Consider the following 13258-nt stretch of genomic DNA (forward strand, 5'->3'; position numbering starts at 1 on the left):
TCATTTCCTGTTCTCTGACACACTTATTTCTGTTAAGGAGCTGTCTAATGCAGAAGGGCTTTCCTGAATAATAGGAGGAAATTATCTATGACACCAAGAGATGGATAGAAGGCTCTCCAGGGAGGGTCCCTGCAAGGACCCCAGGCTAAAAGAGGCATTTGGGCTGATACTACCATAACCCAGGTGTTCAAGCTAAACATCTCCACATCCAGTCCATCAACAGGTCCTTTCTTTATTTTACACAGATTGATTCACAGTCCACCCCACAGCATATTCCCAAAACTGTCCACTTCATCTCCACCATTACCACTCAATCCAAATTGTCATTTTACAAAACATAAGTCATATCCTGTGATTTCCTGTCCAAAATCCTCTGATGGGGTTCCATCACAATTTGACTAAAACCCATCCCTTTTACCATGTTCTGCAAAGTCTTACCTGACCCTCTTCCTGTCCAACTTTCCAGCCTCAGCCCACCTTGCTCATTACATTCCTCCTGTTCTTTCTTTCTTTACAGCCTTTGTACTAATTGTTCTCTCAGCTTAGAAAGTTCTTCCTTAGGGTCGCTGCATGAATGGCTCCTCATCATTCAGTTCTCAGCACAAGAAAACCACCTATCTAATCTTGCCCACTACCTCCTACCCCAGGAACCACTCTATTACAACCCCATCTCTGTGTGTGTGTGTGTGTGAGAGAGAGAGAGAGAGAGAGAGAGAGAGAGAGAGAGAGAGAGAGAGACTTATCACTATCTGAAATATTTGCATTTATGTGTTTGTTTCCTTTATGTGTTTGTTGCATTACGTGTTTGTTTATTGTCTGTCTTCCCTCTCTGTTCTTTGAGAACAGAGGCCATGCCAAATGGCCCCTGGGTTCCAGAACCATGCCTGCTACTTTGTAGAAGCTGGTAAATATAGAGTGAGAAAATAATAAATACCTGAGTAAGATCTCAAGCCCAATGCTGAGAAAGCCCAACATAGGAACAACTTGTACATTGTATATTTCTTAGAATAGCACCAAAATGTCGTAACACTCAATCCCATTCTTAAACACTGATGTCACTTGTAAGATCAGACTGGTGAAGGAGGAGGTGGTGGTAACTGTTTCATGCCTGTAGAATTTGACCTGAGAATTTTAGGATAAATGGTCAAAGTATTCTTTAAAGTTTCACAGAAAAAAATTAAAAGAAAAGTATAAATTTGGTTGGTACATTTTTATATTCTTAGAAAGAAAAAAGACTAAGTGAAAACGCACAAGCCCACACATATTTTATCTTGGTTGCAGTGTTAACCTACTCACTCACCTCTCCAAAGCACTTTGTTTTCCCGTCCAATCCCCTGCTTCCACTCAGCATGGGGACTGCATACTTGAGGGGAAGTCATGTTCTCTTTAAGGAAATACCCCAGGGAGATCTGCCTCCATGTGGGATTCCAGAATCAACAGGAAATAACACGAAGGTCTTAGCAGCCTTGGATGTGCCATGATGCCACTATTCCTGCTTGTTTCTAGGATGTTTTTGTATTGTACTCTCTGAATGCATGTTTTCTCTCTGTACTCTCTGAATGCAGGACTAGAGAGAGAATAAAGAAATGGGAATGAGATGACAGAAAGAGTGCTCTATCCTGTCCCTGAATTCTTTCATGGCCCCTAGATTTCCCCACCCATGCTAGTGAGCATCTAGTCCATCCTGAACTCTCTCAGCCAGTGGCCTGTGCACTCCAAAGACTCCAAAACTATGTTCCAGAGGCTGATCCAGGTCATACTTCTGTACCATAGAAATTTACTCCAGGGGTCCCATGGTCTCTGAGGCAGTAATTAACCCAATAAACAGATCTCAGCTTTAGGAGAGGATAAAGCTCCTCACTTCATTTCACGACAATTCATGGACATTCATTCCATTAATGATCTTTAGAAAATAATGCTTCCTATAGCACCCCTGGAGGAGCCAGTGGGGTTAGAATTAGCAGTAGTAGGTCTCTTCAAATTGCATTGTATAAGTCATAGCCTGCTTAGGCTCAACCTGTCAGAGCAAGCACCAAAGACTGAGGGAGTCTGATATATACGGGCTTTGGAGCTAACAAGCCTGAGTTCAAATCACCTCTACCACTTACGTGCTATTGAACTTGGGCAAGTTTTGAACTGGGCTGTGCTTTGATTTCCTCCCTCACGAAACAGATAATAGTAGTAGCTATAGATAATAGAATTGTTATGAAGATTAAATAAAATAAGATTAAAGACAGCACAGTTCCTGGATATAGACTAAGCATTGAATGCTTATTATATATCTTACCATCCTTTTTTTCTCATCAGAGCTACTTCTTCCTTGAGCTACACAGTTTTGTCATGGTTCTGTCCTTAGAACCAACAAGGAGAACTAGTGAGAGTCATAGAACAGCAAGATGATTGCCCTGGCAGAGATCTTCAAAATCCCAATTCACTGATTTTCAGACTGAGCTCTATGAAACGCTGGGGACTCTATAGAGCACAGGGGCCCAGCCTATCTTTAACCAGAGCATCTCCCTCTTAACCGTTTGTCATATGGGCTTTCCATGGAAGATTTCTTTTAAAGAAAAGTTTCCACCGTGGAACACCAAGGAGGACAAAGAAAAAAAAGGTTGAAAACCACTGAATTATAGTCCAACCTTCTCATCACACTCATGAGGTGTGTAGTGACTGGTAATTAGCTTCTTGAGGCTGGTGTGTTTGTAAAGCAGGAAGTTGTAAATTAGCCTTTCAAATAGAAAGCCATCCCTCTTGCTCACTAAGTTCACCTTCAATTCTTGGTGCTTTGTTCTGTCTTCTTGGCTCTTGTACATTTTGTTGGGTGGGAGACTGACCCCTCCCCCAGGACTTGTAACCTCACTTAATGACTTCTAATTCACTTAGGGATAATTTGCCTTACACAGGTCACCTATCCTTTATGGCTAGCCTAATATTCACCTCAGTGCAGGGCAGCCCAGACCCAACGTCTATAATAGACTGACATGTCTCACCCCTGACAGAGGTCACACCAAGAGCATTCTTAGGTCACAGACTCAATTACAGTGAATCCTTTTAAAAGCACTTCCCTTCTGAGGTTACCCTCATTGAGATCCATTTTTAAGGCTGAAAATGTTAAGAAAAAAGAGAAAGAATTTTGCCTAACCTTGGCCTTCTCAGATAAATTCAGTGAGAAAATTTCATTCCTGGTGAGAGAATAGGGTTATTTAGTTTTGTGAAATGAGCACCATTTATCCTTATTTTCCCTCCAAAGCACCTCCTAGTTGGTAGCTGCAGTTACTTTATGGTGTCAGACTGTGATCATAAATAATAGGAAGATACATTTCTGTCTCTTAAGAGTAAACTTTTCAAAGTTGAACACATTACCACGGCATTATATTACTTACTAAAGAGATTAGTCTGTTCCGGTGTTAACACTCAGCATGAAGTCTCCAATGACATATTGCAGAATCCTCATGGTTTGTATGTACTGGAGATAAAGTCAGAATCCTCTCACCCACATCACCCAACTAGCTACAGCCAATGCCTTATAAATACAGTTGGTTTAGGGAGGGGGGGCAGTTCTGCTCAGAAACAGAATGACCCCTTCTTTGCTCTGGTGGCTCTGATCTGCTCATACATTAGACCTTGGATACCCTGGAAGTTAACTGACCCTGGTTTCTTATCTTCCTCCTCTCTCCTAAGAGAAATCTTACAGGAGATCCAGAGGCTGCGGCTAGAGCATGAACAAGCTTCTCAGCCCACTCCAGAGAAGGCCCAGCAAAATCCCACTCTACTGGCAGAACTCCGGCTCCTCAGGTAAGAGTCAGGGAGCCCAAGGCGTCTCAGGGAATACAGGAGCTTGAGATCTTCAATAACATCTAACAATGTGCTGTCAGAAACCGGTTCTTAGCTAGCACCTGACCTTGGCTTTTTTCTTTAATAATTAAAGTTTATTGGGGTGACAATTGTTAGTAAAGTTACATAGATTTCAGGTGTACAATTCTGTATTGCATCATCTATAGATCACATTTTGTGTTCACCACCCAGAGTCAGTTCTCCTTCCATCGCCGTATATTTGATCCCTTTACCCTCATCTACCACCCCCCTGCCCCCTTACCCTCTGGTAACCACTAAACTGTTGTCTGTGTCTATGAGTTTTTGTTGCTCATTTGTTTATTTTGTTCTTTTGTTATTTTTTGTTCATATACCACATATCAGTGAAATCATACGGTTCTCTGCTTTTTCTGTCTGACTTATTTTGCTTAGCATTATAATCTCAAGATCCATCCATGTTGTCACAAATGGTCCTATTTCATCTTTTCTTACTGCCAAATAGTATTCCATTGTGTATATATACCACAATTTCTTTATCCATTCATCTATCAAAGGACATTTTGGTTGTTTCCATGTCTTGGCCACTGTAAATAAAGCTGCAATGAACATTGGAGCACACGTGTCTTTATGTATAAATGTTTTCAGATTTTTGGGGTAGATACCCAGGAGAGGGATTGCTGGGTCATATGGTAATTCTATTCTTAATTTTTTGAGGAACCTCCACACTGCCTTGAATAGTGACTGCACCAGTCTGCATTCCCACCAACAATGTATGAGGGTTCCTTTTTCTCCGCAGCCTCTCCAACACTTGTTACTATTTGTCTTGTTGATGATAGCCATTCTGACTGGGGTGAGGTGATATCTCATTGTGGTTTTTATTTGCATTTCTCTGATGATTAGTGATGATGAGCATTTTTTCATATGTCTATTTGCCATTTGTATGTCCTCTTTGGAGAAATGTCTCTTCAGGTCGTCTGCCCATTTTTCAATTGGGTTGTTTGTTTTTTTGTTGTTGAGTTGCATGTGTTCCTTGTATATTTTGGATATTAGCCCCTTATCAGAGGCACTGTTTGCAAAAATCTTCTCCCATTCAATTGGTTGCCTCTTTATTTTGTTTATGGTTTCTTTTGCTGTGCAGAAGCTTTTAAGTTTCATATAGTCCCATTCATTTATTTTAGCTTTTACTTCCCTTGCCTTTGGAGTCAAATTCATGAAATGCTCTTTGAACCCAAGATCCATAAGTTTAGTACCTATGTTTTCTTCTATGCAGTTTATTGTTTCAGGTCTTATGCTTAAGTCTTTGATCCATTTTGAATTAACTTTGGTACATGGTGACAGATAGCAGTCCAGTTTCATTCTTTTGCACATGGCTTTCCAATTCTACCAGTACCATTTATAGAAGAGGCTGTCTTTTCTCCATTGTATGTTTTTTGTTTCTTTGTCAAAAATTATCTGTCCATATTTATGTGGTTTTATTTCTGGGTTCTCAATTCTATTCCATTGGTCTATGTGTCTGTTTTTCTGCCAATACCATGCTGTTTTGATTATTGTTGCCCTGTATTTTTTTTAATAGCACATATCTAATTGCTGAGATGTGAGAGTTTGGGGGAGAGACCATTTATGTTTTATTCTTTCATTTGATACAGAGAAAAGGAAACAGAGTTCTTCAGGTCACAAACAAAATCTCTCACTGGAAAAAAATTCAACTCAACTCTTTTTAGTTAATTTGCATCATCAACAATGTGTTTATGATACAAGTGATCAGCCAAACAAACACATCAACAGATAAATAAACATCATAGGTTATAGGTTTTACTTTTAAAAATTTAGCTTTAACCCATAAAAGGGAGTCTGATTTTCTCTAAAGCTTAGTTCCTAATAGCTTTACTTATAGGTCTTAAAAAGTAGACTTCATACCTTCTTGTTCTGCAAATGAATTTAAAAATCTCATGTTACCTACTCATCATCATAAAATATTTGAGTTGGAAAGGACTTTGGAGGTTATCTGGTTCAACCCCTGAATCTCAGTGCATGTTTCAGAGTCAGAATAGTAGAAGGTAGCAGGACGTGGATGAGGACTGTAGTGGCTCCCCCTGTACCCACATGCAAAAGGAAAGTCATGCCGTGGGCTCCACATCACACTGCCTTCCCACCATGCCTTGAATACGGCATATACTCAAACCTATTTGTGTAGCAAACAAAACCAACATAAACTCGAAGACCTTCCTCATAGAAATGTCACATTTCACAAGGCTCTTTCAGGTAACAAGTATAACATTCTTCCCATCTTTTGGTTTGGGTGCCAAGTACACCCCAGGTATATCTAACTTTGAGGCAGACATTTAAACAAAAGTCATGGGCTGCATAACAATGCTTTGGTGAAGGATGGACTGCATATACGACAGTGGTTCCACGGAGCTGAAAAAATTCCTATTGCCTAGTGATGTTATAGCCATCGTAATATCATAGAGCAAAGCATTCCTCACGAGTTTGTGGTGGTGCTAGTGTAAACAAAGCTACTTCTCTGCCAGTCGTATAAAAGTAGAGCACGTATGGTGATGTACAGGACATAATTCTTAATAATGATAGTAAATCACTGTATCACTCATTTATGTATTTTTATACTATAGTTTTTATTGTTATTTTAGAGTGTACTCTTTCTACTTATAAAAAATGTTTGCTGTAAAACAGTATGCCGTACTACACCAGCAGCCTCACATATCTCATGTTTACCTCATCTCTTTATCGCATCGTTTTCTACTATGCTTGATTTAATCCTGTTTTGTACAGTGACATGCTGTACAGATTAATAGTCTAGGAGTAATAGGTGTGTAGTAGACTGTACCATCTAGGCATGTGTCTATGTTGTTCACATGATGACAAAATTGCCTAATGACACATTTGTCAGAACACATCCCCATTGTTAACTGGGGCAATTAGATACTTCTTCTCAGAAACCCTTGTCAGAATTAGAGTGCCATTTACTTTCTCTGTACAAAAAGACTAAACTAAGCAGTTTCTGTATGGCTGTGTTTGGAGTTTACTGAGTCCCTACTGATTGTAGTCATGGACGTTTCTGGGGGTGCCCCTCCAGCCCTGCTCTTCGGACATGTTAACATCTGAGCACACCTGGCTGCAGCACACCTGGCCGCAGCACACCTGGCCCAGACTACAGGCCCTGCCTGCTCCCAGCTGGGATCCAATCTCCCTAGGCCCAGGCACCTAGCTGAAGGGGCCAAACCACCAAAGCCTTGAGTTATAGGAAGGAAATCTACAGACCCTGTGACTGGTGGGGGCTGCTTGAGATGAAGAGATCACATTACACTTTAGAATAACAAAATAATTTAATGGAAGAAACCTAAATTCTTCCTTTTCAACCTATGTGGTTTCTGGTCCTACTTGCATAGAGATGTGTTAGAAATCCTTGCACATTCTACTACACTATCACCCAAAAGGGATGAAAATGAAAAGGGGAAAGTGAGGTTTCACATCATCCTGCTCCTCAAAGGCATATAAAAGTAAATGACTGCTTGAAAGTATCTTTCACCAAATAGGATTATGTAGGCCCTTCAAGCCCACAAGTTGAAAGTTAAGTTTAATATATACAGAAATATAACTGAATAAACCAACTTGGAAACAGAGTAGTCATTCATCTATACATCAGACTAGCTTGTCGCTGCCTGGAATGTTCTTTATACCTCTTCTACTGGTCGTCCCATTCTCTAGTGGAGGGATGACAACTAGGAATTTTTCGTAAGCATTTTCATCAGTTCCCACCAATTAGCATTTGCTTACCAAAGTATTTGGTTCCATTTGGATAATACAGTCTGGGAGACATCTTAATGTGCCTGGGTCACTGATGATGAGTTTTCCAACTGATATTTCTTCCCTCCTTGATGTTGCTGTCTTAGAACAGACTGATACTTCTAATTTTCCTCTGGCCCTGACTTGTGGGCATTCCTATGGCCCCAGCTGAGCCCAAAGCTGCACTAAGGAGTCTTGCCCTGCAGGAACTTATGTATTTTGGGCCCTCGCTGTCAGCTGATGGCTCACACCTGAGACTTAAGACCTGAGGCTTGAGACACCTAAATCCGGGATGATTTGCTTGCCTGCCTCCTTACTCTACACATTTCTTCTGCCTGGAAGAAGAAGAAATAGCCTCCCTTTAAGGGTATTTCTCTAGATACTTATAAACCACTTATTCTGTGCTAAGCACTTTCACAATTTGTGAATTTCAGCGATACCCTGATATCCCAGGTTAAGAAATCCAGCTGTGGGTGTTCCCAGTTTGATTCTTTAGTCATTTCAGACATGGCCTCTTGCACAGTTACTTTGGCCTTAATTCACACTGAGGAGTCATCATATGAAATGGCCAAGGAATTCCTTATGGTAACTTTGAAAGAAGTCTTACCTGAAAGTAATATTAAAAAAAAAAAAAAAATAGAAGAAGTTGGGAGAGGAAAAAAACAAGGAAAAGAAATATAACACAAAAAGATGTTTATAGTTGAGTAAAATATATATTTTATGCAAACTCTAGCTAAAAGAAATATGTGCCAATAAATTTGACAATTTGAATAATTGCAAAAAAAAAAGAAATGTCCATTCAAAATATTTCTTCTGCAACTATTTACCTTAAAAACTCATCAGATTATGGGAGGTGACAGCTATTTTTCACGACTCAAAAACCTTAGGACTTGCAACACTAATAAGTATGCGTACGTGGCTTGTTATAAGATATTCCACATCTGCATGAAAAATACGACCCTGAACATCACCCAGCTGTTTCAAAACATCCAGATGCTCTGGAATCATCCACCCGTGTGTCTTGCAGGTGGAAAGTGCCAAATAATGATTTGAGTGGGCAGCACTGTACTGCACAGGGGCAAAGAGAGATGTCAACATTCATTAGAGAATAAAGTGAGTTCAGCTGTTACATGCAAAAGAATGTGTGCATATGGACAAGAAAAATAATTGGAAAAACAAAGATGGTAAAGAGGAAGGGAGGGAGGGAGGGAGAGAGAGAGAGAGAGAAAGAAAGAAAAAAGAACAGAAAAGAAAGGTCTTCTCCTTCCATTACATCCTCCCCACGGCCTCTTGTTGAGAAACGAAAAGGAGGAATTTCTTTCAGCTCGAGGACAGGGGATGGGAGAAAGGCACAGAGCTTTGCTTTTCATGAACACGTAGTTTATTTTTATCTTAAGAGCATTATGACCTTTCTAAATGATCATATTTTCCTTTTCACTTTAGCCACAAGCAAGTTGAAAGCCAAGTTTGCCACCCCCATCTGGCAACTGACTAGGAATATAGGATAGTCATGTCTGTGTGCTAATCTGACACTTCTTATGCACTAAGCTCTCCATACCCTGACCCATATAATTGCCATAACCAACCTGGGAGATGGCCGCTATTATACGGTACTCTTTTCACAAAAACAGAAACTGAGATTCCCAGAAGTTAAATAACTTGTCCAATATCCTGCACAATGAGTAGCACAGGTGGATTCCATATCCTTTTCTTAGGTCTTAATTATGTATTTCCTGCTCGAACTATTATAATGAGCACTTAATGGATTTCCAGGTGCTGGTGCATCTACACTGTTATCAGAATTCTCTTTCTTCATTTTATTATTCATTTAATTCATTCAACAAAGATTTCTAAAATGCAGTGTGCCCAGAACTCTTCTGAGAATCTTAATACCTTGATAAGTTGGAAAATATACTGTCCCTGGTCTCAGAGAATTTGTGGTCTAGTAGGAAAATGACATAAATCAAATAATCACACAAATAAGAATATAATTATAAACTATAAGTGCTATGAGGAATGTTCGTTTTTTAAAAAATTATCAAACCAGCCCTTCACTAGAGTCAGAAATGGCTACCATGAGGAAGAATTGTTTGAGTTGAAATATGAAGGGTGGGACATAGGGTATGGGGATTAAGGATGGGGGAAGGGGCTGGGACAGCTGAAGAAAGGGTCCTTCTGGAAGTTAGAGACTATGTGTACAAAGACCAAATGACAGGAACAAAGCTGGCACTTTTTTAGGAACTTCCGAGAGAACTTTTGCAAGGTGGTCTGGTGAGCCTTCTCTGAACTCCTACAACCATACAGAAGTGGCCACCTTCTACTCAGTGTTACCACGTACAGCATTTTGTTTTTATTTTTATTATATACTCATCTTCATTGCTCTGAACTTTTTCCTGTCTGCTTTCTTCTCACCAAAGGACACAAACTGTATCCTATTCATTATTTTATTTACAGTATCTTAAAACGAAAGTGCTGGAATAGGTTGAATGAATAAACTGTAAAGCCATTAAGAGACAACTAAAGAACTGTGCACAGACAATGCCATCGTCTATAAGGAAGGAAACATTTCTTAAAACTGTGATACAACTAACTTCACACTATAAATCTCAAGAAAAACAAGTATCATTTTCCATGTCTATCCCTTGCCTAAAAACTAAGCATCATAGTCTATGCCCCCCAAATTGCACTCTTTTCAATGTATATAAAATTAGTCATTGCAACAACTTGTTAATATAAAGTGATTTTTTTGTTTTAGCAATTAAAAGGAATTGTAATCTCTGATGCATGTCTATGGTTTCCAGACTTGAATTTCATAGACCAGTTTAGTCTTTAATTATTTGGGGAAGCAACATAAAGTTGAGTACTTTTTGTGTTACCATATAATGACATTTTTAAAAACTACCATCATCTGTCATAAGTTTCATGAATGATGTGTAGGTTTTAAATTTTATTTTGAACGAACTTTATGCCTACAGAAGAGTTGTAAGAATATCACAACGGATTTCCTTTTACACTTCACCTAGAGATTACAAACATTTTGCCACATCCTTCTCTATGCTAATTTATATGTAATATATATATTACATACACATTTTTGATGAGCCATTTGAAAGTTGCAGACATCGTAATCCTTTACCTCTAAGTACTTATGAGTATATTTTCTAAGAAAAAAGCTAGTCTCTTATATAACCATGGTATAATCATCAAATTCAGAAAAGTTAGTATTGATATTTATTACTATCAAATATAAAATTTATATCAAAATTTTGCCAGTTTTTCCAACATTGCCCTAAAAGAAAGTAGGTTTTAATATGCATGCAAAGCTAAAAATAATCCAACAGAATATCAAAATAAAAGACATCTCTTTAGAGATGAATATATTTAGCTCTATGAATATAAAATCAGTACTTAGTCCTTGTTTCCTCATTTCTCCTTGGAACAGTAGAGGCTACACTACAGATTTTTTATCAGACCCACAGTTGGTAACCACTGGTATAAACACAGAGAAGATTAAATAAAGACATGTCAAATGAATGTCTTTTTAATTAAAAAACATAGAATTCAATCAAATGCATGAAAGAGTAAATGTCATGTTTTGAACAATTACTACTGTAAGATAAATGTACAAGTAAGTTTTTTTAATGTCTAGTAATTCTAAACTAATACCAGTTAACTTTTTCCGATAGTTTTTAGATGCCTTTCTTAGAATTTCTTACCTACAATATTAGAATTTTGCTTCAACCTTCTCAAAGTGCTCATAAGCCCAAAAAGCAAAAAATTACAGAGCAGTATCTAATCAGAAAGATTATTTGCCCTTTTACCAAGTCCTCCTGTTGGATATATGTGGAACACCAGGCAGACAAGGTCAAAGAAAAGACAGCTAGCTAATGGTTTTGTCACTGAAGGATATTTTTGAATGGGCAAGACTTTCAAATTTAGAATGCTGTAGCCCAGGAAGACAAAGACTAAAATCAGATATCATTAAAGTCTATAAAATTATGGTATTCCTTATCCACAAGATTCAGAAAAGAGGCAATTTTTAAGGAAATCAAAGGAAGGGTCGCTCTGGGAATGAGTCTTAAGTGGTAATAAAAGCCAAAAATGTAAATATATTCAAAAAGAGTTGTGATATGTTTATAAATTTTAAATTCATCATTCATTATAAAGTGAGCCTATGTGAAAGCAAATTAGAAATGTCTCATTTATATGTATAATCTGTCTTACCACAAAATATCTTTGAATTGGATGAACCATTGACCTAACTCAGTGTGATATTTTTATATTGTCAGTTTTTCATCAGAGTCCCTGATGAAGGTCCACTTCATATTGTGTCTATGCCATTGAGACTAGGCATATCCATTCATGTATTACGCATATATACTGTGTTTCCCCGAAAGTAAGACCTAGCCAGACCATCAGCTCTAATGAGTCTTTTAGAGCAAAAATTAATATAAAACCGGGTATTATATTATATTATAAAGACCTGGTCTTATATTATAGTAAAATAAGATCGCGTCCTATATTAATTTTTTCTCCAAAAGATGTATTAGATCTGATGGTCCAGTTAGGTCTTACGTTCAGGGAAACACACATGCACACATTTTTAAAATATAAGTTCCAATATTTCAAAATCAGACAGAAGACTTTGGGGCAAGAAAAACATGTATCTATTATTTATCCACTAATGGTCATGAAATAATAGAATTGAAATTTATATGAAAAGTACACTTATATTTCAGAAATGTTAACCATTAATAGTCTTCTCCATACTGTTTCATTTCTTTCCCCCTTTAAAAAATATTTTTGATACCTCTTAGTATCAACACCAGTGATAGAATATTGTTTCCATTCTTGTTGACAGTTTAATAGAAGTTCTACAAAATTAAGTAAACACAAACCTTGTAGCTTATTTTCAGTTAGCACAATTATGTACGAACTCCTTTATTCTTACTTCACTTTATGAAACCAAACCCAAACCAGAAAATTTAGATTGACTATAATGACTATGCACCATTAATATTTCACCTCTGAAAGGCACCACATTGTATCCTAAGGATGGAAGAGATGAAAAATGTACTTTCCTAAATCCAATCAATACTGAGGTAATCGGTATTTTCTGTGAGATTTACCAAAAGGTCTTTGGGTTAGGAGGATCTGTGGGATTGGTCTTTTTCAGTGACAGTTTGGTTTTTGTTTGTTGCTCAAGGAAACCCAATGGCAATGCACACAGGATGCAAAACATAGTAAGCACTCAGAAAAGATTTCATTAAATGGCTAATTCATGGTAGAAAGGGAAAACTGTCGAAAAGGATTTCAATTCTGTCTTACTATGACTTCTAACAAAAAAAATGTACACCTCAAGCTCTAATTGTTCATTCATTTGACAACATTTCCCTGCCTAGTAACTATGTCAATGACTCAAAGCTGCCCTTTTTCTAATGTTCCACCAGTTCCACAAGACTGGGAAATGTGGTTAGTTCAGTGAGTTAAATGCTGTTTCTGATGACAACTGCTTCTTTCTTAGACAGCGCAAGGATGAGCTGGAACAGAGAATGTCTGCTCTCCAGGAGAGCCGGAGAGAGCTAATGGTCCAGTTAGAAGGTCTCATGAAGCTACTTAAGGTAAGATGTTTCAAATAAAT

General features: G+C 38.0%; 1 protein-coding gene across 37 annotated transcripts in view; it reads left to right on the top strand.

Annotated features, from left to right (window-relative positions):
* Nucleotides 1-13258, top strand: part of DTNA (dystrobrevin alpha) — a 355317-nt gene that overhangs the window by 315622 nt on the left and 26437 nt on the right. For all 37 annotated transcript variants that reach the window (XM_074340145.2, XM_074340141.2, XM_074340164.2 and 34 more), the window contains 2 exons: nt 3682-3795; nt 13142-13238. In XM_074340145.2, coding sequence (XP_074196246.2) covers nt 3682-3795; nt 13142-13238 — 211 coding nt within the window. The remainder of the gene's footprint in view (nt 1-3681; nt 3796-13141; nt 13239-13258) is intronic.

The sequence above is a fragment of the Rhinolophus sinicus genome, chromosome 4, assembly GCF_057876585.1.
Source record: "Rhinolophus sinicus isolate RSI-liver-muscle chromosome 4, RSI-T2T, whole genome shotgun sequence".
Taxonomy (NCBI): Eukaryota; Metazoa; Chordata; class Mammalia; order Chiroptera; family Rhinolophidae; genus Rhinolophus; species Rhinolophus sinicus.